The sequence below is a fragment of the Eleutherodactylus coqui genome, chromosome 6 (genome assembly GCF_035609145.1).
Source record: "Eleutherodactylus coqui strain aEleCoq1 chromosome 6, aEleCoq1.hap1, whole genome shotgun sequence".
Taxonomy (NCBI): domain Eukaryota; kingdom Metazoa; phylum Chordata; class Amphibia; order Anura; family Eleutherodactylidae; genus Eleutherodactylus; species Eleutherodactylus coqui.
Genome location: NC_089842.1, coordinates 116,241,006 through 116,265,855, shown reverse-complemented (window position 1 = coordinate 116,265,855; position 24,850 = coordinate 116,241,006). Strand labels below are relative to the sequence as shown.

The 24,850-nt window shown below is 48.7% G+C and overlaps 1 protein-coding gene across 1 annotated transcript in view; it reads right to left on the bottom strand.

Annotated features, from left to right (window-relative positions):
- Positions 1 to 2,611: 2,611 nt before the first annotated feature.
- The window catches only part of LOC136631433 (nicotinamide N-methyltransferase-like), a 59,393-nt gene continuing 37,154 nt past the window's right edge, over positions 2,612 to 24,850 (bottom strand). The window contains exons 2-3 of the mRNA XM_066605721.1: positions 15,815 to 16,022; positions 2,612 to 3,074 (exon numbers count right to left, since the gene is read on the bottom strand). Of these exons, the coding sequence (XP_066461818.1) occupies positions 2,630 to 3,074; positions 15,815 to 15,912 (543 nt within the window). The 5' untranslated portion in view covers positions 15,913 to 16,022 and the 3' untranslated portion in view covers positions 2,612 to 2,629. The remainder of the gene's footprint in view (positions 3,075 to 15,814; positions 16,023 to 24,850) is intronic.

Genomic DNA, 24,850 nt, shown 5'->3' with positions numbered 1-24,850 from the left:
GAAATAACATACCTTGCGGTACAACAACAAAGTGTAATAAAAGAAGTTAAAGTCTCTTAAGGAGGAATGCGGCTGTACCCCCACTACAGAATTATATAGGATCTTATGACTGCACAGTATGTCAGTTGATTTGTAACTATTTGCTCAGACATGATCGTTAAAAAAATATTTCAATGTGTGACTGTATTTCTAGTTCATAGGCGCTCTAGACACCTTGTAATTTCATAGTGTGTTGTCAGGAAAGTACAACTTATAATATATTTTAATGAACTTCATTGTTGTGAGTCCAGGTGCTGGGCCCACTCATAGACCTGTATGAGTCGCAATGCATCGAATACCAATTCAGGTCTATGGGAATGCGACCAAGGTATTACTTGGACAATTTAGAAGAGCACAGGAATCAATAGATATCGGTCAATGAAGTTTTTATTATGCATCTACTGTTTATCTTGCTGAAAGTCTAACACAGATTGTGAGTCTTTGTTTTCCAGAACCCCCACAAAAACCAAGGATAGCTGCACAAGGTTGATTACTTTTTATTGAAGTTCATGGTAAATGCAGAAACAAAAAAGGACCAGACACCCTGTTCTTGAGGTGGTTGGAGCAGATTGGCATATCCAGCCACAGGGAGCCTTTTATTGTTGTGGACTAAATAGACATGCAAAAGCTATGCTGGTAAATAGAGTGAATTCTTCAAATTGTACACCCATTATTTACCTCTTCATGTATTCAGTGCTTCATGCGCTGAGGCAAATTTTATTAAAGGAGATGTCTCGAGACAGGAGTGGATTTTTTTTTATTGCCCCCCCTAATTAAGCAAACGTTACTAAGCCCCCCTGTAAATGACTTTTCTAGCTGGTTTGTACTTACCGTTCCAGCGTTTCAGCAACTTATAAAAGTTTCCCCAAGATGGCCGCCGGCTCTTTTCCCGTCGCTTGCTGTAGCCCGACGTGCGCGCTCCCGAGACGCTACCAGCTGTGTCTCCTTGACAACCAGACGCCACGCAGCCGCTGACCGGACCCCTGGAGTGAACACGGCCGACCAGTCACCCACCGCCAGGCAGCAGGTAACCGGCGCAGCCCCCCCCCCAGGACAGCGGCAGCCCCCCCATCACAGCGACAGCCCCCCCCCATCGCAGCGACAGCCCCCCCCATCGCAGCGGCAGCCCCCCCCATCGCAGCGACAGCCCCCCCATCGCAGCGACAGCCCCCCCATCGCAGCGACAGCCCCCCCATCGCAGCGGCAGCCCCCCCATCGCAGCGACAGCCCCCCCATCGCAGCGACAGCCCCCCCAACGCAGCGGCAGCCCCCCATCGCAGCGACAGCCCCATCACAGCGGCAGCCCCCCCCCCCGGCGCAGCCCGCCCCCGGCGGCTTCTCCGGACAGCTGGGCGGCTCTGCACCTTCCTCTAACAGAGGATGGTACAGAATGGCCGCTCCAGCGCGCTCCCGAGCAGTGACAGCTCGTCTGCGCATGCGCAGAAGAGCTGTAGCGGGGAGCACGCTGAAGCGGCTCGTGCTCAGACCAGAAGACCGGACTGCGCAAGCGCGTCTAAAAAAGCAAGCCGCCGGCGATTTTAGACGGATCCATGGAGACGAGGACGCTAGCAACGGAGGGGTAAGTGAATAACTTCTGTATGGCTCATATTTAATGCACGATGTATATTACAAAGTGCATTAATATGGCCATACAGAAGTGTATACCCCCACTTGCTGCCGCGAGACATCCCCTTTAAGCCCATTTCAGGACATCCTCATCTAATCTTTCTGATACAGATTTCAATTAAAATCTGCCATGGTAGTAATCTCTGTGCTTTCAATGTGCCATTGATTTGTATGCATATTTTAGCCTCATACAGTAAGAAAAATCAGTGTACACTAAACCCAATACATAATCTGCAGCACAAAATTATATTTGAATTATTTTTTGCCACACCAAGCATTTAAGATCCATCTACAGAAAAATCTATGGCATGGATTTCCATTCAAATGACTGAGACAGGTTTTGTCTTGGATTTCATACAGAATTGTCTTAGATTCCATATGTGTTCTGTATCAAATCCGCTGAGAAATGCACCATGTGAACTAAGCCTGAGAAGAAATGAGATAAGAGCACTCTGAAACATGAATATTCGTGTTGTAGCTGTAAAGAATTTGCTCCCAAAATATGGGAGAACATACATGCTCCATTTAAGTGCTATCTGACGTACAATGGTGCCCAATATTGCATCTGCTATTCTGGCCTATGAAAATGCATGGGAATGGGACATGCTATGATTTCTTTTCAGCCAGACTTTACGTGTGAAAAACCACCCGTGTAAGTAGTATGGCTGGGTGAATAATCAAACTAATTCAATTAATTCACCACTTTCATGACACACAATCATATTTTCTTCTGCATAGTTAAATTGATGCTAATATTGGACTGAGGAAAAGCAGATACAGTACCAGATGCAACCTTTGAACAAAAGCGGCAAAATGAAGCTATAAAGCTAATCTCATACAATCAAAGTAAGTATAATGTTGCCCACCCCATCTATTCTATATATCTTATAGCATTTGATTGCATTATAATATATTTTATTGCAATAAATCAGATGTATGCTTCATGTCTATGAATGGCAGTAGCTTAGGTGAGATTAGACACCCTACACTCCTTGATAGCAGTGACAACAACAACATGTTTGTAATCGGTGACATCACTTTGCATTTTACTGTCTAACACCTCCCAGGAGTGAATCTTAAACCCCCCATTGGCAAGGTTTTGCCTTAAAAAACATTCATCATAAGTAAAGGCGTGATATCTGTCTTCACCAACTTTATAATATGAAGACTTTAAATACCCAACAAGAATTAGCAGCCCTTGGGGTTTAAGGTACTCTGTTATGCATTGGAAATATTTGATGTAGTCATTTTGGTTTTGACAGACCGCCTCCAGTAACCCTGATGTGACTATGCAGTCGGCTTGTTCCAGCACCTCCGGATCTGTGATGTTAGCTTTCTGGAGGTCAATTTTCAGAACCCGCTTAATGCATGTTTTCAAATGTTCTTCCTTATTAAGATCTTCTTGATCACTGAAATAGAAGATATTTTAAGAAATGGAATAAATATTAAATTTCCATGCACTTGAGACATCTGTTGCATAAAAGAGAATAGCTACACAACCTAATGTCAGAGTATATACTAGGTTCAACCTATGATATATGGTAGTGAGGAGGATTTAAAAAGGAGATAGGCTTAGCAGGACGTAAATGCCTCAGGGCAGTATGCAGATTTCTGTCTTATCAAAGACAAAAATAAATGTGCAGCCTAAGGCCCTTTTGGACAATCGCTCAAAATCTCTTAAAGCCGTCTTTTGAGTGATTCTTGTTATGTCTAAATGCACTGACATCGTGAAGTTTTCGTGCACGAGTCATTGATCGCTGAATTCTAGCTTGCTAGAATTGAGCGATCAGCTGTTATCAGCGGAGGCGGCTGTTATCACAGCAGTTTCTGCTGATAAGATTCTCTCTGCTCGTTTCCCGCTGTTAATTCACAGCGGGGACACTGTAAGTCAGAGTGGAAAAGAATATAGCTGTTTTTTATGCAAAACAGCAGTACTGGACTATTAGCGGCCCGCGGCAGTGTCCCACCCACTTGCATATTCTATAGTAGCTGCTTACCTGCTATAAAGTATGGAAAGATGATCACTCAAAACTGTCACTCAAACCATCGTTTGAGCCACTTTTGAGTGATCATCTATCAGTGTAAATGGGGCTTTACACTTAGAGCGCTAATAATAAAGCCCCTATGGAAATGATAGTCACTAGAGATAAGCGAACGTACTCGTCCGAGCTTGATGCTCGTTCGAGCATTAGGGTGCTCGAGGTGCTCGTTACTCGAGATGAGCACCACGCAGTAGTCGAGTCAATTCCATTTCCTTCCCTGCATGTTTAGCGCCATTTTCTGGCCAATAGTCATGCAGGGAAGGCATTACCACTTCCTCCTGTGACGTGCAAGCCCTATCGCACCCCCCTGCAGTGAGTGGCTGGCGAGATCAAGTGACCACCGAGTATTTAAAGCGGTTCCGCCCGCGGCTCGCCTCAGACACACGCTGGCAGAGATTAGGGAGGGTGCTGCTGGTGCTATAGTGAGAGTGTTGGCGTTTTCAAGAACCCCAACGGTCCTTCTTAGGGCCACATCTGACCGTGTGCATTACTGTTTTGGCTGCTGGGAGCAGTTTTGCACAATTTTTTTTTTTTTCATCTTGGGCTGTGCAGGCTATAGTGTTCTCAGTCTGCAGTCAATTATACAGAGTATAGGGGCAGTACTGGTGAGGCAGGGACAGTGGTAGTGTAGAATCCTGTCAACAAGTACCCCAATGGTCCTTCTAAGGGCTACCTGTGTGCATTTTACTGCCTGGCTGCTGGGAGTTGTAGTGGCTCACTATTACCCAGCCAGGCCTTTTTGCAGCCTTGCGTATAATTTTTTTCGGAGTGCAGTGTGCATTACATAACCGCTGTCAGCCTCCAACTGCAGGTCAATATTTGCATAATTTTTTACACCACTCTGTGTGTGCCATCAACTTCACGCACAGCGTGCGGCGACAGCCCCTGATAGAGGGAAAGACATATACACGCTATATAGGCTGTTTGCTTTTTTTAAAAAAATTGAAAAAAAGCTCCTTCTTAGGCCTACCTGTGACCGTGTGCATTTTACTGCCTGGCTGCTGGGAGTTGTAGTGGCTCACTATTACCCAGCCAGGCCTTTTTGCAGCCATGCGTATATTTTTTTTCAGACTGCAGTGTGCATTACATAATTGCTGTCAACCTCCAACTGCTGAGGGGTAGGGGTAGGGCTAGAGGACGTGGATGCGGGCGAGGACGCAAAGGTCCAAGTGAGGGTGTGGGCACAGGCAGAGTTTCTGGTCCAGGTGAATCACAGCTGGCTGCTGCGGGATTAGGAGATAGGCAAGTTTCGGGGGTCCCCTGCTTCATATCACAATTTTTGGGTCCACATGGTAGACCTTTATTACAAACTGAGCAGTGTGAGCAGGTCCTGTCGTGGATGGCAGAAAATGCATCCAGCAATGTATCGACCACCCAGCCTTCTACTCCGTCCCCTGCTGCAACTCTGAATCCGCTGGCTGCTACTCCTCCTTCCTCCCAGCCTCCTCACTCCATGAAAATGACACATTCTGATGAGCAGACAGACTCTCAGGAACTGTTCTCAGGCCCCTGCCTTGATTGGGAAAAAATGGTTCCTCTCTCACCTGAGGAGTTTGTCGTGACCGATGCCCAACCTTTGGAAAGTTCCTGGGGTCCGGGTGATGAGGCTGGGGACTTACGGCAACTGTCTCAAGAGCTTTCAGAAGGTGAGGAGGTCGATGATGATGAGACACAGTTGTCTATTTGTGAGGTAGTAGTAAGGGCAGTAAGTCTGAGGGAGGAGCGCACAGAGGATTCGGAGGAAGAGCAGCAGGACGATGAGGTGACTGACCCCACCTGGTTTGCTAAGCCAACTGAGGAGTGGTCTTCGGAGGGGGAGGCAAGTGCAGCAGCAGGACAGGTTGGATGAGGCAGTGGGGTGGCCAGGGGGAGAGGCAGGGCCAGAGCGAAGACTCCCCCAACTGTTTCCCAAAGCACCCCCTCGCGCCAAGCCACCCTGCAGAGGCCTAGGTCTTCAAAGGTGTGGATGTTTTTCAGTGAGAGCACAGACGACCGACGAACAGTGGTGTGCAACCTGTGTCACGCCAAGATCAGCCGGGGAGCCACCAGTACCAGCCTCACCACCACCAGCATGCGCAGGCATATGATGGCCAAGCACCCCACAAGGTGGGACGAAGGCCGTTCACCGCCTCAGGGTCGCACCACTGCCTCTCCCCCTATGCCCCAACCTGCCACGCAGATCCAACCCCCCTCTCAGGACACAGGCACGAGTTCCTCCCGGCCTTCACCCACACCCTCACCTCCGCTGTCCTCGACCCCATCCAGCAATGTCTCACAGCGCAGCGTCTAGCGGTCGCTAGCGCAAGCGTTGGAGCGCAAGCGCAATACGCCGCCACGCACCCTCACACTCAAGCATTAAACGTGCACATTGCCAAATTCATCAGCCTGGAAATGCTGCAGTACAGGCTTGTGGAAACAGAGGCTTTCCAAAACATGATGGCGGCAGCAGTCCCACGCTACTCTGTCCTCAGTCGCCACTATTTTTCCCAGTGTGCCGTCCCAACCCTACACCAGCACGTCTCCCGCAACATTAGTCGTGCCCTCACCAATGCGGTTACTGGGAAGGTCCACTTAACCACGGACACGTGGACAACTACTGGCGGGCAGGGCCACTATATCTCCCTGACAGCACATTGGGTGAATTTGGTGGAGGCTGAGACCGAGTCAGAGCCTGGGACCGCACAAGTGCTTCGCACACCCAGAATTGCGGGTCCTTCCTCGGTTCTGGTATCTGCGGCGGTCTATGCCACCTCCTCTAAACCCTCCCCCTCCTCCTCCTTCTACGCAACCTCTACCACTCAATTAAGAAATGTGAGCAGCACGTTGCCAGCAGTCGGTGTGGCGCGGCGCGGCAGTACAGTGGTGGACAAGTGTCAGCAGGCCGTGCTGAAACTACTCTGCCTAGGTGACAAGAGGCACACAGCCCCCGAGCTGTTGCAGGGTCTGACTGAGCAGATCGACCTCTGGCTTTCGCCGCTGAGCCTCCAACCGGGCATGGTCGTGTGTGACAACGGCCGTAACCTGGTGGCGGCTCGGCAGCTCGGCAGCCTCACACACATGCCATGCCTGGCCCACGTCTTCAATCTGGTGGTTCAGCGGTTTCTGAAAAACTACCCGCACTTGTCAGACCTGCTCAGCAAGGTTCGCTGCGTCTGCGCACATTTCCGCAAGTCCACCACGGACGCTGCCACTCTGCGGACCCTGCAACATCGGTTTAATCTGCCAGAGCACCGGCTGCTGTGCGACGTGCCCACATGGGGGAATTCTACGCTCCACATGTTGGCCAGGCTGTATGAGCAGCATAGAGCAATAGTGGAATACCAACTCCAACATGGGCGGCGTAGTGGGTGTCATCCTCCCCAATTCTTTACCGAGGAGTGGGCCTGGATGGTAGACATCTGCCAGGTCCTCGGAAACTTTGAGGAGTCTACCCAGATGGTGATCAGCGATGCTGCAATCATTAGCATCACCATTCCTCTTCTATGCCTGCTGAGAAGTTCGCTGCAAAGCATAAAGGCTGACGCTTTGCGGTCGGAACAGGAGACGGGGGAAGAGAGTATGTCGCTTGATAGTCAGAGCACCCTCATGTTTAATACTCAGCGTGTTTTGGAGGAGGAGGAGGAGTGGGAGGAGCAGGAGGAGGAGGGGGAAGAGACAGCTGGGCCCACTGCAGAGGGTACCCATGCTGCTTGCCTCCCATCTGTTCAGCGTGTATGGCCTGTAAATGAGGAGGAGGAGGAGAAAGATCCTGAAAGTGATCTTCCTAGTGAGGACAGCGATGTGTTGCATACTGGTACCCTGGCTCACATGGCTGACTTCATGTTAGGCTGTCTTTCTCGCGACCCTCGCGTTAGACACATTCTGGCCAGCATAGATTACTGGGTGTAATATAAGGAGAACCTTTCCACTCTAATTCCCGAAGAGGAAAGGGGTTCGAGAGTGATGCAATACCACAGGGCCCTGGTGGACAAACTGATGGTAATCTTCCCATCTGACAGCGCTAGCAGCAGAAGGCGCAGTTCCAAGGGCCAAGTAGCAGGAGGAGGCGCAGAGATCAGGCAGCATGTTCAGTGCAGGCAGAGGAACACTCTCCAAGGCCTTTGCCAGCTTTATGCCTCCCCAGCAAGACTGCATCACCACTCCCCAGTCCAGGCTGAGTCGGAGGGAGCACTGTAAAAAGATGGTGAGGGAGTACATAGCCGATCGCACCACCATCCTCCGTGATGCCTCAACTCCATACAACTATTGGGTGTCAAAGCTGGAAACGTGGCACGAACTTGCGCTGTACGCCCTGGAGGTGCTGGCTTGCCCTGCCGCTAGCGTCTTGTTAGAGAGGGTGTTTAGTGCAGCTGGAGGTATCATCACGGATAAGCGTACCCGCCAGTCAACTGCCAGTGCCGACATGCTTACACTCATAAAGATGAACAAAGCCTGGATTTCTCCAGACTTCTCTTCTCCACCGGCGGAGAGCAGCGGAACCTAAAGATTCTTTTCGCTGCAACCGCAGATAAAAGCACTCTTCTCTATCACTGGGAAAATGGGGCATTTATCTTTGTCAATCTGTCTCCTCCTGCTACTCCTCCTCCAGAAACAACATGTCATCGCGCTGAACGACCAATTTTTCTGCGGCCCAAAAGGCTCATCTACATCTACCAATTTTTTAACAATTTTTCTAAGTTTCAAAAGTATTGAGACTGTAACATGAACCAATTTTTTCAACAGGGCTGCCTTCAGGCTCTGTTACAAATTAAGCAACAGTGAGCTGTATCTTTAAAAAAATGTTTATGGGTTTCACCTGCCCTCTTGGTTGATACATTTTTCAGAGGCACACTTGTACTCTTGGTACACTAATTTTTGGGGCCCGTGCCTACACTCTTATCCAACTAATTTTTCCAGCCTTCGCCTACGCTCATGGTATCCCAATGTTTCAGAGGTTGGCCTATACTATTACTGCAGAAATTTTACTGGGGTCTGCCTGCCTATACTACTGCTACAAGAAATTTACAGGGGTCTGCCTATACTGCTGCCACTTGAATGTTACAGGAGTTAGCCTATACTTCTGCCACGTAAATGTTACAGGGGTCTTCCTATACTGCTGCCACAAGGATGTTACTGGGGTCTGCCTATACTGCTGCCATGTTAATTTTACAGGGGTTTGCCTATACTGCAGCCACAAGGATGTTACTGGGGTCTGTCTATACTGCTGCAACGTAAAGGTTACAGGGGTCTGCCTGTACTTCTGCTACAGAAATGTAACTGGGATCTGTCTATAGTGTTACTACAGAAATGTTACAGGGGTCTGCGTATACTTCTGCTACAAAAATGTTACATGGGTCTGCCTATACTGCTGCCACGTAAATTTTACAGGGGTCTGCCTATACTTCTACTTCAGAAATTGTGCCGGGGTCTTCCTATACTGCTGCTACAGAACTGATACTGGGGTCTGCCTTACTGCTGCTACATAAATGTTACTGGGGTCTTCCTATACTTCTGCCACTTAAATGTTACAGGGGTCTGCCTATACTGCTGCTACATGAATGTTACTGGGGTCTGCCTATACTTCTACAACAGAAATGGTGGTGGGGTCTGCCTATACTACTGCTACAGAAATGATACTGGGGTCTGCCTATACTGCTGCTACATAACTGTTACTGGGGTCTGCCTATACTTCTGCCACATAAATGTTACAGTGGTCTGCCTATACTGCTGCCACTTAAATGTTACAGGAGTCTGCCTATACTTCTGCTACATAAATGTTACAGGGGTCTATGTATACTTCTGCTACAAAAATGGTACTAGGGTCTGCCTATGCTTCTGCTGCAGAAACATTACAGGGGTCTGCTCATATTGCGGCAAAAGACATGTTACTGGGGTCTGCCTTTACTTCTACAGAAATGGTACTGGGTCTGCCTATACTGCTGCTACAAAAATGGTACAGGGGTCTGCCTATGCTTCTGCTACGTAAATCTTTCAGGTGTCTGATTATACTGCTGCTACAGAAATGTTACTGGGGTCTGCCTATACTGTTACTACAGAAATGTTACTCGGCTGTGTCTATACTGTTACAACAGAAATGTTACTGTGGTCTGTCTATACTGTTACTACTGAAATGTTACAAATACTGGGCTCTGCCTGTACTGCTGCTACTGAAATGTTATAGGGGTCTGCATATACTGCTGCTACTGAAATGTTACAGGGGTCTGCCAATACTGCTGCTACATAAATGTTACTAGGGGGTCTGCATATACTTCTGCTACTAAAATGTTACTGGGGTACTGCCTATACTTCTGGCACGTAAATGTTACAGGGGTCTGCCTTTACTTCTACAGAAATGGTACTGGGTCTGCCTATACTGCTGCTACAAAAATGGTACAGGGGTCTGCCTATGCTTCTGCTACGTAAATCTTTCAGGTGTCTGATTATACTGCTGCTACAGAAATGTTACTGGGGTCTGCCTATACTGTTACTACAGAAATGTTACTCGGCTGTGTCTATACTGTTACAACAGAAATGTTACTGTGGTCTGTCTATACTGTTACTACTGAAATGTTACAAATACTGGGCTCTGCCTGTACTGCTGCTACTGAAATGTTATAGGGGTCTGCATATACTGCTGCTACTGAAATGTTACAGGGGTCTGCCAATACTGCTGCTACATAAATGTTACTAGGGGGTCTGCATATACTTCTGCTACTAAAATGTTACTGGGGTACTGCCTATACTTCTGGCACGTAAATGTTACAGGGGTCTGCCTTTACTTCTGCTACAGAAATGTTATAGGGGTCTGCCTATACTTCTGCTAGTGAAATGTTACTGGGGTCAGTCTATACTGTTACTACAGAAATGTTACTGGGGTCTCCCTAGACTTCTGCAAAATAACTGTTACTGGGGTCAGCTTATACCTTTGCTACAGGAATATTACAGGGGTTTGTGTATACTATGGGTGCACACAGCCTTCCCATCGCGGTGTTCTACCTATCTGGCCCCAAAAAAAGCCCCGACTGACTAGGGCATGGATTGTGGGCCGAGGCCAAGATGTATTTTCTCTCACGTAACCTAAGCTATCCGGGGCACTGCAATGGGATTTCTTTATGTACCGTCTGTGAGTTCCTGCTAGCCACCCATGCTGTGGGTGCACACAGACTTGCCATAGCGGAGTTGTACCTGCCTGGCACTTAAAAAAAACCCAGACTGACTAGGGCATAGAGTGTGGGCTGCAGCCAACATGTATTTTCTCTCACGTAACCTCAGCTATCCAGGGCACTGCAATGGGATTTCTTTATGCACCATCTGTGGGTTCCTTGAAGCCACCCATGCTGTGGGTGCACACAGACTTCCCATTGAGGTGTTTTACCTGTATGTCCACCAAAACACTGACAGACTTGGGTAGGGTGCAGAGTGCAGATGGTTTACCCCTTGCATTGTCGATGAGGTATCCGACACCCAAACAGAATGAATAGTGTGTGGACACATGGATTCCCCATTGCTATGTCACTCGCAGCACCTTGGGCCACACAAGGTGTTTGCTGGGACAGAGGCTGACCCAGGGCCCGCTCACAGACTTCCCACACCGAGTATTGCTGCATTGTGGAGATGTGTAGAAGTGCTGGGCTGGCAGCGGACTGCCCTTTATGCCCATGTTTGCAACTCCTGACGAAGGTGGCACAGGATTGGAATGAAGATCGAACGTCAATCTGTTATCAATTCTCAACAGCATTGTGGGCTATTGCCCCCCCTTCCCTTTTAAAGAGGGTCGCTACCTGGCCCTGCCAACCCTCTGCAGTGTGTGCCTCCAGTTCCTCCTCATCGCAGACGCACTTATAAATAGACATGAGGGTGGTGTGGCTATGAAGCAAGCGTGTGGCATGAGGGCAGCTGAATACTGCACAGGGATAGTTTTGTGTGTGCTGCGGACGCAGGGTCGTGCGTGGGGGTTGGGCAGCATGTAACCCGGGAGAAGAGGCAGCGGTGTGTCTCGCAGGCAGTGATTGTGCTTGGTTGGAGGTAGTGTGGTGCTTAGCTAAGGTGTGCCTTGCTAATGAGGGTTTGTCTGAAGTAAAAATTGTTAGGGGGGGGGGGACTCTTGCCGCTATTGTGGCTTAATAGTGAGACCTGGGAACCTGAGATGCAGCCCTGCATGTTGCCCCTCACCTGCCCTATCCGTTTCTGTGTCATTTCCATCGCTTTTGTAGGTTTTGCAGATTTTCACAAATGAAAACCTTAGCAAGCATGGGTCATATACAAAAATGCTTGAGTCGCCCATTGACTTCAATGGGGTTCGTTACTCGAAACGAACTCTCTAGCATCGCGGAAAGCTCGACTCGAGTATCGAGCACCCGAGCATTTTGGTGCTCGCTCATCTCTAATAGTCACAGTTCCCATACAACAGTGTCTGTCTTAGTGCCCCCATAAAGCACCAGCCACAGTATCTGCATGATAATACCAGTTTGTTAGCTCCTTATTCAAGCTATAGAATGTCAGCCACAGTTTTTCCAGAACAATGACAGCCACACCACCACCAAATCTGGGCCATTATATAGGGTCCACACAACATTGCCAGCCACAGAACTCATAGTGGTGCTTTAAACTTTGCGAACCCTTCTGAATTTTTTACAATTTTCTCTAAATTTGACCTAATATTACATAATTCACACAAGTCTTAAAAGTAGATAGAGAGAACTAAATCAAACAAATGAGTCAAAGATATTAGACTTGGACAATTATTGAGGAAATTGATACAATATCACGTTATGAGTGTCAAAAGTATGCAAACCTTTGCTTTTAGTAAATGGTGTGACTCCCCCCTCCATTTCTGCTCCCCCTGTGCAGCAATAAATGCAATTAAACATTTCTGCTAATTGTTGATTAGTCCTGCACATTAGCTTGGAAAAATTTTATTTCATTCATCTGTACAAAACAGCTTCATCACTTATGTGATTCATTTGTGGATTGACTTGTGTGGAAAGGGATTGGGGGTCATAGAAACACCTATCAAAAAAACTGATGATGATCATACTGCCATTGGCACACAAATATAATGAAGGAGAGTACAGGTAATTCTCCTCATTGTATACTTTTAGGTCTATAGCTTATTTATATGAATATGTAAAATAGTGAAAAATCACACTATCCTCCCTGCAGGCAGAGATGACACTGGATCTAGCTCATATGGTCATGTGATTCAGTGTTGATGCATCATGGGAAGGCTAGTATAGCATAGATGAGATAAAGCAGGAAGAAATCTCAGCATCAGGGTGAATTCACACGAACGTATATCGGCTCGGTTTTCACGCCGAGCCGATATACGTTGTCCTCGTGTGCAGGGGGGGAGGATGGAAGAGCCTCAGAGCAGGAACTGAGCTCCCGCTTCCTCCTTGCCTCCTTTCCGCCCCTCTGCACTATTTGCAATGGGGAGAGGCGGGGTGGAGGTGGGGCTAATTTGCGGCACTTAGCCCCGCCCCCGCCCCACCTCTCCCCATTGCAAATAGTGCAGAGGGGCGGAGAGGAGGCAGAGAGGGGGGCGGGAGCTCAGTTCCTGCTCCTGGCTCTTCCATCCTCCCCCCCTGCACACGAGGACAACGTATATCGGCTCGGCGTGAAAACCGAGCCGATATACGTTCGTGTGAACGCACCCTCAAGATGATGTCTGATAAACATAATCAGACTGGATGCCACACTGCATGGAGGCGGTTGAATATAGAGTAGGACCAGAAAGTCTTCAGACCCTTTCACCTTTTTTGCATTTTGGTATGTAGTAGCCTTGTGCAAATTAATTGAGAATTCAAGTTGTATCCCATCATTCTGCACTCAATATCACATACTGACAAAGTGAAAACAGAGTGTTATAAATCTTTTTATATTTTATAAAAATGAAACACTAACATTTTGCATGGACATGAGTATTCTGACCCTTCGGTATGACACTTGAAATTTAGCTCTGACGATCTCCCATTTCTCTTGATCATCTCTGAGATGTTTCTGTACCTTAATGGGCATTCATATGTGATAAATTCAGCTGATTGGGAACAATTTTAAAAGACACACCCCTGTAAATCTAAGGTCTCACAGCTGATACTGCATATCAGAGCCAAAATCAAGCCATGAGGAGAAAAAAAAAACAAAAAACTGGCTGTATAGCTGAGACAGGATTGTGTGGAGCCACAGATCTGGAGAAGGCTACAAAAATTTCTACGCACTAAAAGTTCCCAAGAGCACAATGCCTTCAATAATCCTTACATAGAAGAAGTTTGGAACAACCAGGACTCTTTCTAGAGTTAACCAACTCCCAAACTAAATAATCGGAGGGGACAAGGGCCTTGGTAAGATAGGGACTGGGGACTAAGAACCCCATGTTCACTCTGTTTGAGTTCCAAAGATCCTGCTCGCAGACAGGAGAAACTTCAAGAAGGTCAACCATCACTGCAGTTCTCCACCAATCTGGGCTTATTGCAGAGTGGCCAGAAAGAAGCCTCTACTCAGTAAAAGACACATGAAAGTCCCCCTGGAGTTTGCCCAAAAGTATCTAAAGGACTTTCAGGCTTTGAAAAACAAGATTCTCTGGTTTGAAACCACAATTTAGCTTTTTGGTCTCAATTCTAAGCATTATTGCTGGAGGAAACTACGTACTGCTCATCATCTGCCCAATACCACTGTGGTGGCAGCATGGTCGTGGCAGCATCATGCTTTGGGGATGTTTTTCATTGTCTCAGAAGGGAATACTGGTTAGGGGTGATGGAAATTTGACTGGAGCAAAGTATGGAGAGATTCTTAATGAAAAGTAACTCTACAGCACTACTCAGAATGTGCAGAATCTTCACCTTCCAATGGGACAGTGATCTAAGCACACAATCAAGACAACACAGTAGAGTCTTAGGAACAACTCTATGAATGTCCTTGAGTGGCCCAGCCAGAGCAGTGACTGAAACCCAGTTGTACATCTCTGAAAATACCTAAAAAGGGCTGTCCACAGACACTCACCATCTAAACTGACAGGGTTTGAGAGGATCTACAGAGAGGAATGGCAGTTAACCCCCAAATCCTGGTGTGCAAATCGTGTATGATAATACCAAGAAAACTGGAGGCTGTAAGTGCTGAGAAAAGTGCTTCAACTAAGTACTGAGTCCAGGGTCTGAATTCTTACGTCAAAGCAAAATGTTAGAAATCCTTGTAAATTTTTTAAAATGAAAAGCTAACACAATGTTTTCATTTTGTCATTATGGGGTACTGAGTGCAGAAGGAGATGGAAAACTTTATTTTTTTAATTTGCACAATACTACAACATGACAAAACATAAAAAAGTGCAAAGGGTCTGAAGACTTTCCAGACTCACTGTGTATAGAAGATGTCTGAAGCGTGACAGGCAAGGAAAGTGTGCAGTGTTAAAAAAAAATGTGTTTTTGCTGGATGACCCTTTAAAATACTCATCTTCATGGATTAGAATTAAAATTATAATTATAGGATTAGAGGGAATACAATTGCTAAGACCCTCAGTTCCCAGTAATTTGCCAAGTACAAGCATTCAGCAATCTTCAGTCTCCCACTGAAACTAACAAAGTGGCTGCATACATGTACGACTTCTACTCTATTCATACATGAACCTTCCTGACCTACCCTAAATAAACATGAATGATCAATAGAGCAATCATCTGTTCTTGAAGGGGTGAAGGGAAAAAGCTGTTGCCAGATACCTCTGGTGGCAGCTTATCTACCCTGAAAACAAATGGATCATGTATATTGAAATCCTTGATAATAAGCTTGATAATTCTTTGTCCCAACATCTGTCATTGAGGAAAAGTTTAGACCCTCATAAGCATCAGGTTATTTTCATATTACATTTTTTCCATATGTCTAATGGCTTGTTCTCATTACATTTACCCTGATGTCTATTGGTCTTGTCATGGTTTATGTGCTTATCTCCAAAAAGAGTTTTGGATGAACCCCTGAAAGAAAGTTGTCTCTATTATTTTGCAAATCTGCTGAAACAGAGACCAAAACAGCGGGTTTACATTTCAGAAGATTTTCATTAATTTCCAGCATTTTGTGCTGGAAAGTAGAATGCGGTCTAGCATAGCTTCCTCTTGATGATATATGATTTGATAGTATCATACCTGGTGCACTGAAGTCCTTTCGCATAAGCATGTACGTGAGACCAATCATAAGCCCCAGTACGCATGGCCAGCCACTTATTCAGCTCCATAATGCACATGTCATTCGATTTTAGTATTGTAATATCTGGGTAGTAATCACAGACTGTATACAGCTGATGAATAAGGGAGGCAAAGCTAAAATCATAAACACTTTTTCCTTTAAAATCACCTGCAGAGAAAAAAAAAAGACTCAAATCAGTATCAGCAGTCAATGAGTTGTTTTAAGACCATACAAGTGTCCACTGATGTGTTATAGTCTGATGGCCATAATTAGAATTTATATCTATAGATAAAATGTCTCCTATGATTTAATCAGAGATTGTAGATACAAACCTGCAGCCAATACATCATGTATCTTCTTCATAGTGAAATCTAAAGTCTCTTCTCCAAATCCAGTGTCTCTGTCACCCGAAAAATACATTTGTAGTAGAGATGAGCGAGCACCAAAATGCTCGGGTGCTCGTTACTCGGGAAGAAATTATCGCGATGCTCGAGGGTTCGTTTCGAGTAACGAACCCCATTGAAGTCAATGGGCGACCCGAGCATTTTTGTATTTCGCCGATGCTCGCTAAGGTTTCCTTGTGTGAAAATCTGGGCAATTCAAGAAAGTGATGGGAACGACACAGCAACGGATAGGGCAGGCGAGGGGCTACATGTTGGGCTGCATCTCAAGTTCACAGGTCCCACTATTAAGCCACAATAGCGGCAAGAGTGGGCCCCCCCCTCCCAAAAACTTTTACTTCTGAAAAGCCCTCATTAGCATGGCATACCTTTGCTAAGCACCGCACTACCTCCAACAAAGCACAATCACTGCCTGCATGACACTCCGCTGCCACTTCTCCTGGGTTACATGCTGCCCAACCCCCCCCTCCCCCCCACAGCGCACACCAAAGTGTCCCTGCGCAGCCTTCAGCTGCCCTCATGCCACACCACCCTCATGTCTATTTAGAAGTGCGTCTGCCATGAGGAGGAACCGCAGGCACACACTGCAGAGGGTTGGCACGGCTAGGCAGCGACCCTCTTTAAAAGGGGCGGGGCGATAGCCCACAATGCTGTACAGAAGCAATGAGAAATAGAATCCTGTGCCACTGCCATCAGGAGCTGCACACGTGGGCATAGCAATGGGGAACCTATGTGCCACACACTATTCATTCTGTCAAGGTGTCTCTGCATGCCCCAGTCAGACCGGGCTTTTTAATTCATAGACACAGGCAGGTACAACTCCCTATTGTGAAGTCCCTGTCGACCGACAGCATGGGTGGCTCCCTGGAACCCACCGGCGATACACAAAAATATCCCATTGCATTGCCCAACACAGCTGAGGTAGTAATGTCGTGCTTAATGCAGGTGGGCTTCGGCCCACACTGCATGCCCCAGTCAGACTGGGGTTCTTTACAAGTGGAAACAGATGCATTTATAATTCCCTGTGGACCCACAGCATGGGTGGGTGCCAGGAAGCCACCAGCGGTACATAGAAATATCCCATTGCATTGCCCAACACAGCTGAGGTAGTAATGTCGTGCTTAATGCAGGTGGGCTTCGGCCCACACTGCATGCCCCAGTCAGACTGGGGTTCTTTACAAGTGGAAACAGATGCATTTATAATTCCCTGTGGACCCACAGCATGGGTGGGTGCCAGGAAGCCACCGGCGGTACATAGAAATATCCCATTGCATTGCCCAACACAGCTGAGGTAGTAATGTCGTGCTTAATGCAGGTGGGCTTCGGCCCACACTGCATGCCCCAGTCAGACTGGGGTTCTTTACAAGTGGACAGATGTAGGTTAAACTCCGTGTGCACCTACAGCATGGGTGGCTCCCTGGAACCCACCGGCGGTACATAAAAATATCCCATTGCATTGCCCAACACAGCTGAGGTAGTAATGTCGTGCTTAATGCAGGTGGGCTTCGGCCCACACTGCATGCCCCAGTCAGACTGGGGTTCTTTACAAGTGGACAGATGTAGGTTAAACTCCGTGTGCACCTACAGCATGGGTGGCTCCCTGGAACCCACCGGCGGCACATAAAAATATCCCATTGCATTGCCCAACACAGCTGAGGTAGTAATGTCATGCTTAATGCAGGTGGGCTTCGGCCCACACTGCATGCCCCAGTCAGACTGGGGTTCTTTACAAGTGAACAGATGTAGGTTAAACTCCGTGTGCACCTACAGCATGGGTGGCTCCCTGGAACCCACCGGCGGTACATAAAAATATCCCATTGCATTGCCCAACACAGCTGAGGTAGTAATGTTGTGCTTAATGCAGGTGGGCTTCGGCCCACAATGCATGCCCCAGTCAGACTGGGGTTCTTTACAAGTGGAAACAGATGCATTTATAATTCCCTGTGGACCCACAGCATGGGTGGGTGCCAGGAAGCCACCGGCGGTACATAGAAATATCCCATTGCATTGCCCAACACAGCTGAGGTAGTAATGTCGTGCTTAATGCAGGTGGGCTTCGGCCCACACTGCATGCCCCAGTCAGACTGGGGTTCTTTACAAGTGGACAGATGTAGGTTAAACTCCGTGTGCACCTACAGCATGGGTGGCTCCCTGGAACCCACCGGCGGTACATAAAAATATCCCATTGCATTGCCCAACACAGCTGAGGTAGTAATGTCGTGCTTAATGCAGGTGGGCTTCGGCCCACACTGCATGCCCCAGTCAGACTGGGGTTCTTTACAAGTGGAAACAGATGCATTTATAATTCCCTGTGGACCCACAGCATGGGTGGGTGCCAGGAAGCCACCGGCGGTACACAGAAATATCACATTGCATTGCCCAACACAGCGGATGTAACGTCAGCTGTAATGCAGGTGGGCTAAAAATTAATTTGATTACACTGTAGGCGAGGGCCCACAAAAATTGCTGAATCAACAGTACTAATGTACATCAAAAAAATTGGCCATGGCCAACCAAGAGGGCAGGTGAAACACATTAATCGCTATGGTTATGTGGCTTAAGTGGTAACTAGGCCTGGAGGCAGCCCAGTTTAACGAAAAATTGGTTCAAGTTAAAGTTTCAACGCTTTTAAGAGCATTGAAACATATAAAAATTGTTTAGAAAAATTATGAGTGAGCCTTGTGGCCCTAAGAAAAATTGCCCGTCAGCGTGATTACGTGAGGTTTCAGGAGGAGGAGCAGGAGGAGGAGGAGGAATATTAGACACAGATTGATGAAGCAGAAATGTCCCCGTTTTGCTTACGTATTGCAGCTGTCCGCTGGTGGAGAAGAGAAGTCTGGGGAAATCCAGGCTTTGTTAATCTTGACGAGTGTTAGCCTGTCGGCACTGTCGGTTGACAGGCGGGTACGCTTATCTGTGATGATTCCCCCAGCCGCACTAAACACCCTTTCCGACAAGACGCTAGCCGCAGGACAAGCAAGCACCTCCAGGGCATACAGCGCTAGTTCAGGCCACGTGTCCAGCTTCGACACCCAGTAGTTGTAGGGGGCAGAGGCGTCACCGAGGATGGTCGTGCGATCCGCTACGTACTCCCTCACCATCCTTTTACAGTGCTCCCGCCGACTCAGCCTTGACTGGGGAGCGGTGACACAGTCTTGCTGGGGAGCCATAAAGCTGGCCAGGCCCTTAAAGACTGTTGCACTGCCTGTGCTGTACATGCTGCTCGATCTCCGCACCTCCCCTGCTACCTTGCCCTCGGTACTGCGCCTTCTGCCACTAGCGCTGTCGGCTGGGAATTTTACCATCAGCTTGTCCGCCAGGGTCCTGTGGTATAGCAACACTCTCGAACCCCTTTCCTCTTCGGGAATGAGACTGGGAAGGTTCTCCTTATAGCGTGGGTCAAGCAGTGTGTACACCCAGTAATCCGTAGTGGCCAGAATGCGTTGAATGCGAGGGTCACGAGAAAGGCATCCTAACATGAAGTCAGCCATGTGTGCCAGGGTACCTGTACGCAACACATGGCTGTCTTCACTAGGAAGATCACTTTCAGGATCCTCCTCCTCCTCCTCCTCCTCAGGCCATACACGCTGAAATGATGACAGGCAAGCAGCATGGGTACCGTCAGCAGTGGGCCAAGCTGTCTCTTCCCCCTCCTCCTCATCCTCCTCATGCTCCTCCTCCTCATCCTCCTCATGCTCCTCCTCCTCCTCCTGAACGCGCTGAGATATAGACAGGAGGGTGCTCTGACTATCCAGCGACATACTGTCTTCCCCCGGCTCTGTTTCTGAGCGCAAAGCGGCTGCCTTTATGCTTTGCAGGGAACTTCTCAAGATGCATAGCAGAGGAATGGTGACACTAATGATTGCAGCATCGCCGCTCACCACCTGGGTAGACTGATCAAAGTTTCGAAGGACCTGGCAGATGTCTGCCAACCAGGCCTACTCTTCTGAAAAGAATTGAGGAGGCTGACTCCCACTGCGCCGCCCATGTTGGAGTTGGTATTCCACTATAGCTCTACGCTGCTCATAGAGCCTAGCCAACATGTGGAGCGTAGAGTTCCACCGTGTGGGCACGTCGCACAGCAGTCGGTGCACTGGCAGATTAAAGCGATGTTGCAGGGTGCGCAGGGTGGCAGCGTCCGTGTGGGACTTGCGGAAATGTGCGTAGAGCCGGCGCACCTTTACGAGCAGGTCTGACAAGCGTGGGTAGCTTTTCAGATAGCGCTGAACCACCAAATTAAAGACGTGGGCCAGGCATGGCACGTGCGTGAGGCTGCCGAGCTGCAGAGCCGCCACCAGGTTACGGCCGTTGTCACACACGACCATGCCCGGTTGGAGGCTCAGCGGCGCAAGCCAACGGTCGGTCTGCTCTGTCAGACCCTGCAGCAGTTCGTGGGCCGTGTGCCTCCTATCTCCTAAGCTGAGTAGTTTCAGCACGGCCTGCTGACGCTTGCCCACCGCTGTGCTGCCACGCCGCGCGACACCGACTGCTGGCGACGTCCTGCTGCTGCTGACACATCTAGATTGCGAGACAGAGGTTGAGGAGGAGGAGGAGGGTGCTTTAGTGGAAGAAGCATACACCGCTGAACATACCACCACCGAGCTGGGGCCCGCAATTCTGGGGGTGGGTAGGACGTGAGCGGTCCCAGGCTCTGACTCTGTCCCAGCCTTCACTAAATTCACCCAATGTGCCGTCAGGGAGATGTAGTGGCCCTGCCCGCCTGTGCTTGTCCACGTGTCCGTAGTTAAGTGGACCTTGCCACTAACCGCATTGGTGAGGGCGCGTACAATGTTGCGGGAGACGTGGTCGTGCAGGGCTGGGACGGCACATCGGGAAAAGTAGTGGCGACTGGGAACTGAGTAGCGCGGGGCCGCCGCCGCCATCATAGCTTTGAAGGACTCCGTTCCACAACCCTATACGGCAGCATCTCAAGGCTGATAAATTTGGCTATGTGGACGGTTAACGATTGAGCGTGCGGGTGCGTGGCGGCGTACTTGCGCTTGCGCTCCAACAGTTGCGCTAGCGACGGCTGGACTGTGCGGTGCGAGACATTGCTGGATGGGGCCGAGGACAGCGGAGGTGAGGGTGTGGGTGCAGGCCATGAGACGGTCGTGCCTGTGTCCTGAGAGGGGGGTTGGATCTCAGTGGCAGGTTGGGGCACAGGGGGAGAGGCAGCGGTGCAAACCGGAGGCGGTGAACGGCCTTTGTCCCACCTTGTGGGGTGCTTGGCCATCATATGTCTGCGCATGCTGGTGGTGGTCAGGCTGTTGGTGGTGGCTCCCCGGCTGATCTTGGCGCGACAAAGGTTGCACACCACTGTTCGTCGGTCGTCAGGCGTCTCGGTGAAAAACTGCCAGACCTTAGAGCACCTCGGCCTCTGCAGGGTGGCATGGCGCGAGGGGGCGCTTTGGGAAACACTTGGTGGATTATTCGGTCTGGCCCTGCCTCTACCCCTGGCCACCGCACTGCCTCTTGCAACCTGCCCTGCTGCTTCCCGTGCCTCCCCCTCTGAAGACCTGTCCTGTGTAGGCGTTGCACACCAGGTGGGGTCAGTCACCTCATCGTCCTGCTGCTCTTCCTCCGAATCCTCTGTGCGCTGCTCCCTCGGACTTACTGCCCTTACTACTACCTCACTGCAAGACAACTGTGTCTCATCGTCATCGTCCTCCTCACCCACTGAAAGGTCTTGAGACAGTTGCCGGAAGTCCCCAGCCTCATCCCCCGGACCCCGGGAACTTTCCAATGGTTGGGCATCAGTGCCGATAAACTCCTCTGGTGGTAGAGGAACCACTGCTGCCCAATCTGAGCAGGGGCCCGAGAAAAGTTGCTGGGAGTGTTCCCGCTCCTGAGCATGTGTCATTGTAGTGGAGTGAGGAGGCTGGGAGGAAGGAGGAGCAGCAGACAGAGGATTCGGATTTGCAGCAGTGGACGGCGCAGAACTGTGGCTGGACGATAGGTTGCTCGAAGCACTTTCTGCCATCCAGGACAGGACCTGCTCACACTGCTCATTTTTTAATAAAGGTCTCCCGCGTGGACCCATTAATTGGGCGATGAATGTGGGGACGCCAGAAACGTGCCTCTCTCCTAATCGCGCAGCAGTCGGCTGCGACACACCTGGATCAGGAGCTCGGCCTGTGCCCACACCCTCACTTGGCCCTCCGCGTCCTCGGCCGCGTCCACGTCCTCTAGGCCTACCCCTACCCCTCAGCATGCTGTATTACCAGTGATTTGATTTCCCAAGCAGGAAATAAATTGGCGCAAGCCTGCAGGCCAAATATAATTTTTTCGCTTTTTTGCAAAGGGAAGGCCCCACTGCGTATATTCAATGAACAATAACTTTTATAACTGTGGTGTGGCCCTGAAAAAGTGTCATACAACTTTAGTGTAGCAGAGTTATTAACTCTAGCAGAGCAGGTATTTGCCAGTCAGGAAAGACAATGGCGCAAGCCTGCAGTAAACCGTAGCTGGTTGCGTCTGATTTTTGTACGTTCTCCACGCAGCACACACGTACACGGAGACCTTAGGACTGACACAGGCAGGCCAAATATAATTTTTTCGCTTTTTTGCAAAGGGAAGGCCCCACTGCGTATATTCAATGAATAATACGTTTAATAACTGTGGTGTGGCCCTGAAAAAGTGTCACACAACTTTAGTGTAGCAGAGTTATTAACTCTAGCAGAGCAGGTATTTGCCAGTCAGGAAAGACAATGGCGCAAGCCTGCAGTAAACCGTAGCTGGTTGCGTCTGATTTTTGTATGTTCTCCACGCAGCACACACGTACACGGAGACCTTAGGACTGACACAGGCAGGCCAAATATAATTTTTTCGCTTTTTTGCAAAGGGAAGGCCCCACTGCGTATATTCAATGAAGAATTACTTTTATAACTGTGGTGTGGCCCTGAAAAAGGGTCACACAACTTTAGTGTAGCAGAGTTATTGACTCTGGCAGAGCAGGTATTTGCCAGTCAGGAAAGACAATGGCGCAACCCTGCAGTAAACCGTAGCTGGTTGCGTCTGATTTTTGTACGTTCTCCACGCAGCACACACGTACACGGAGACCTTAGGACTGACACAGGCAGGCCAAATATAATTTTTTCGCTTTTTTGCAAAGGGAAGGCCCCACTGCGTTTATTCAATGAACAATTACTTTTATAACTGTGGTGTGGCCCTGAAAAAGGGTCACACAACTTTAGTGTAGCAGAGTTATTAACTCTGGCAGAGCAGGTATTTGCCAGTCAGGAAAGACAATGGCGCAACCCTGCAGTAAACCGTAGCTGGTTGCGTCTGATTTTTGTACGTTCTCCACGCAGCACACACGTACACGGAGACCTTAGGACTGACACAGGCAGGCCAAATATAATTTTTTCGCTTTTTAGCAAAGGGAAGGCCCCACTGCGTATATTCAATGAACAATACGTTTAATCAGGGTCCACATTGTCTCCTGATTTTTTAAGACAACTTAACGCCAGGAGTCCTGCCTGCAAGTGGGGCAATCATTCCAATAGGGATGACCCCATGTTGGAACCTAAGGGCCTCGCTCGCCCTAGATGGTAAGAGACAGGACATCTTTCACATGCACTAATAGACATACACCCTGAACAGGTAACTGTTCACACTTCATGTATTGTTATCCACACAGACTCTGAACATGTAGCTGTTCACACCAACAGAAAGAGGGAATTACATATAAGGGGATCCCACCTAGAACCTAATGCATGCAGCAACACCCAGCAAAACATTCATGACTCCAAGACCAGGGTTCTGAGTATAAATGACTAACAAACTCTAGTCAGAGGGGATGGTAATTACATGCAGCAGACATACATGGCTGATTGGAGAACTCCATACCATCAGCCAGACAAATTGACTACACCTAAAGCAGTGTGCTCCTGGAAACACATAGAACAACTGGTTCCAAGAGCACAACTGACAACCTGTGAGTCATAACTGTACCTTATGGGCAATTTACACTGGGACTCTTATCTCTCAAAATTTGTTCAAACTAACAAAATTTTGAGCGATAAGTAGAGATGAGCGAACACCAAAATGTTCGGGTGTTCGTTATTCGTAACGAACTTCCCGTGATGCTCGAGGGTTCGTTTCGAACAACGAACCCCATTGAAGTCAATGGGCGACCGGAACATTTTTGTATTTCGCCGATGCTCGCTAAGGTTTTCATGTGTGAAAATCTGGGCAATTCAGGAAAGTGATGGGAATGACACAGTGACGGATAGGGCAGGCGAGGGGCTACATGGTGGGCTGCATCTCAAGTTCACAGGTCCCACTATTAAGCCACAATAGCGGCAAGAGTGCCCCCCCCCCCCCCCCACTGTCAGCATAAAGATCGTCCTCCTCTGGCACAGCTGTAACAGCTGTAGCAGAGAAGAACGATGTTTGCCCATTGAATTCAATGGAACCGGCAATACAGCCGACTCCACTGAATGCAATGGGCTGCCGGCGATCGCAGGATGAATGGTCGGAAAGGGGTTAAATATATAACCCCTTTCCTGCAATTCATCCAGAAATGTGTTACACTAAAAATATATACCGGCGTATAAGGCGACGGGGCGTATAAGACGACCCCCCAACTGTCAC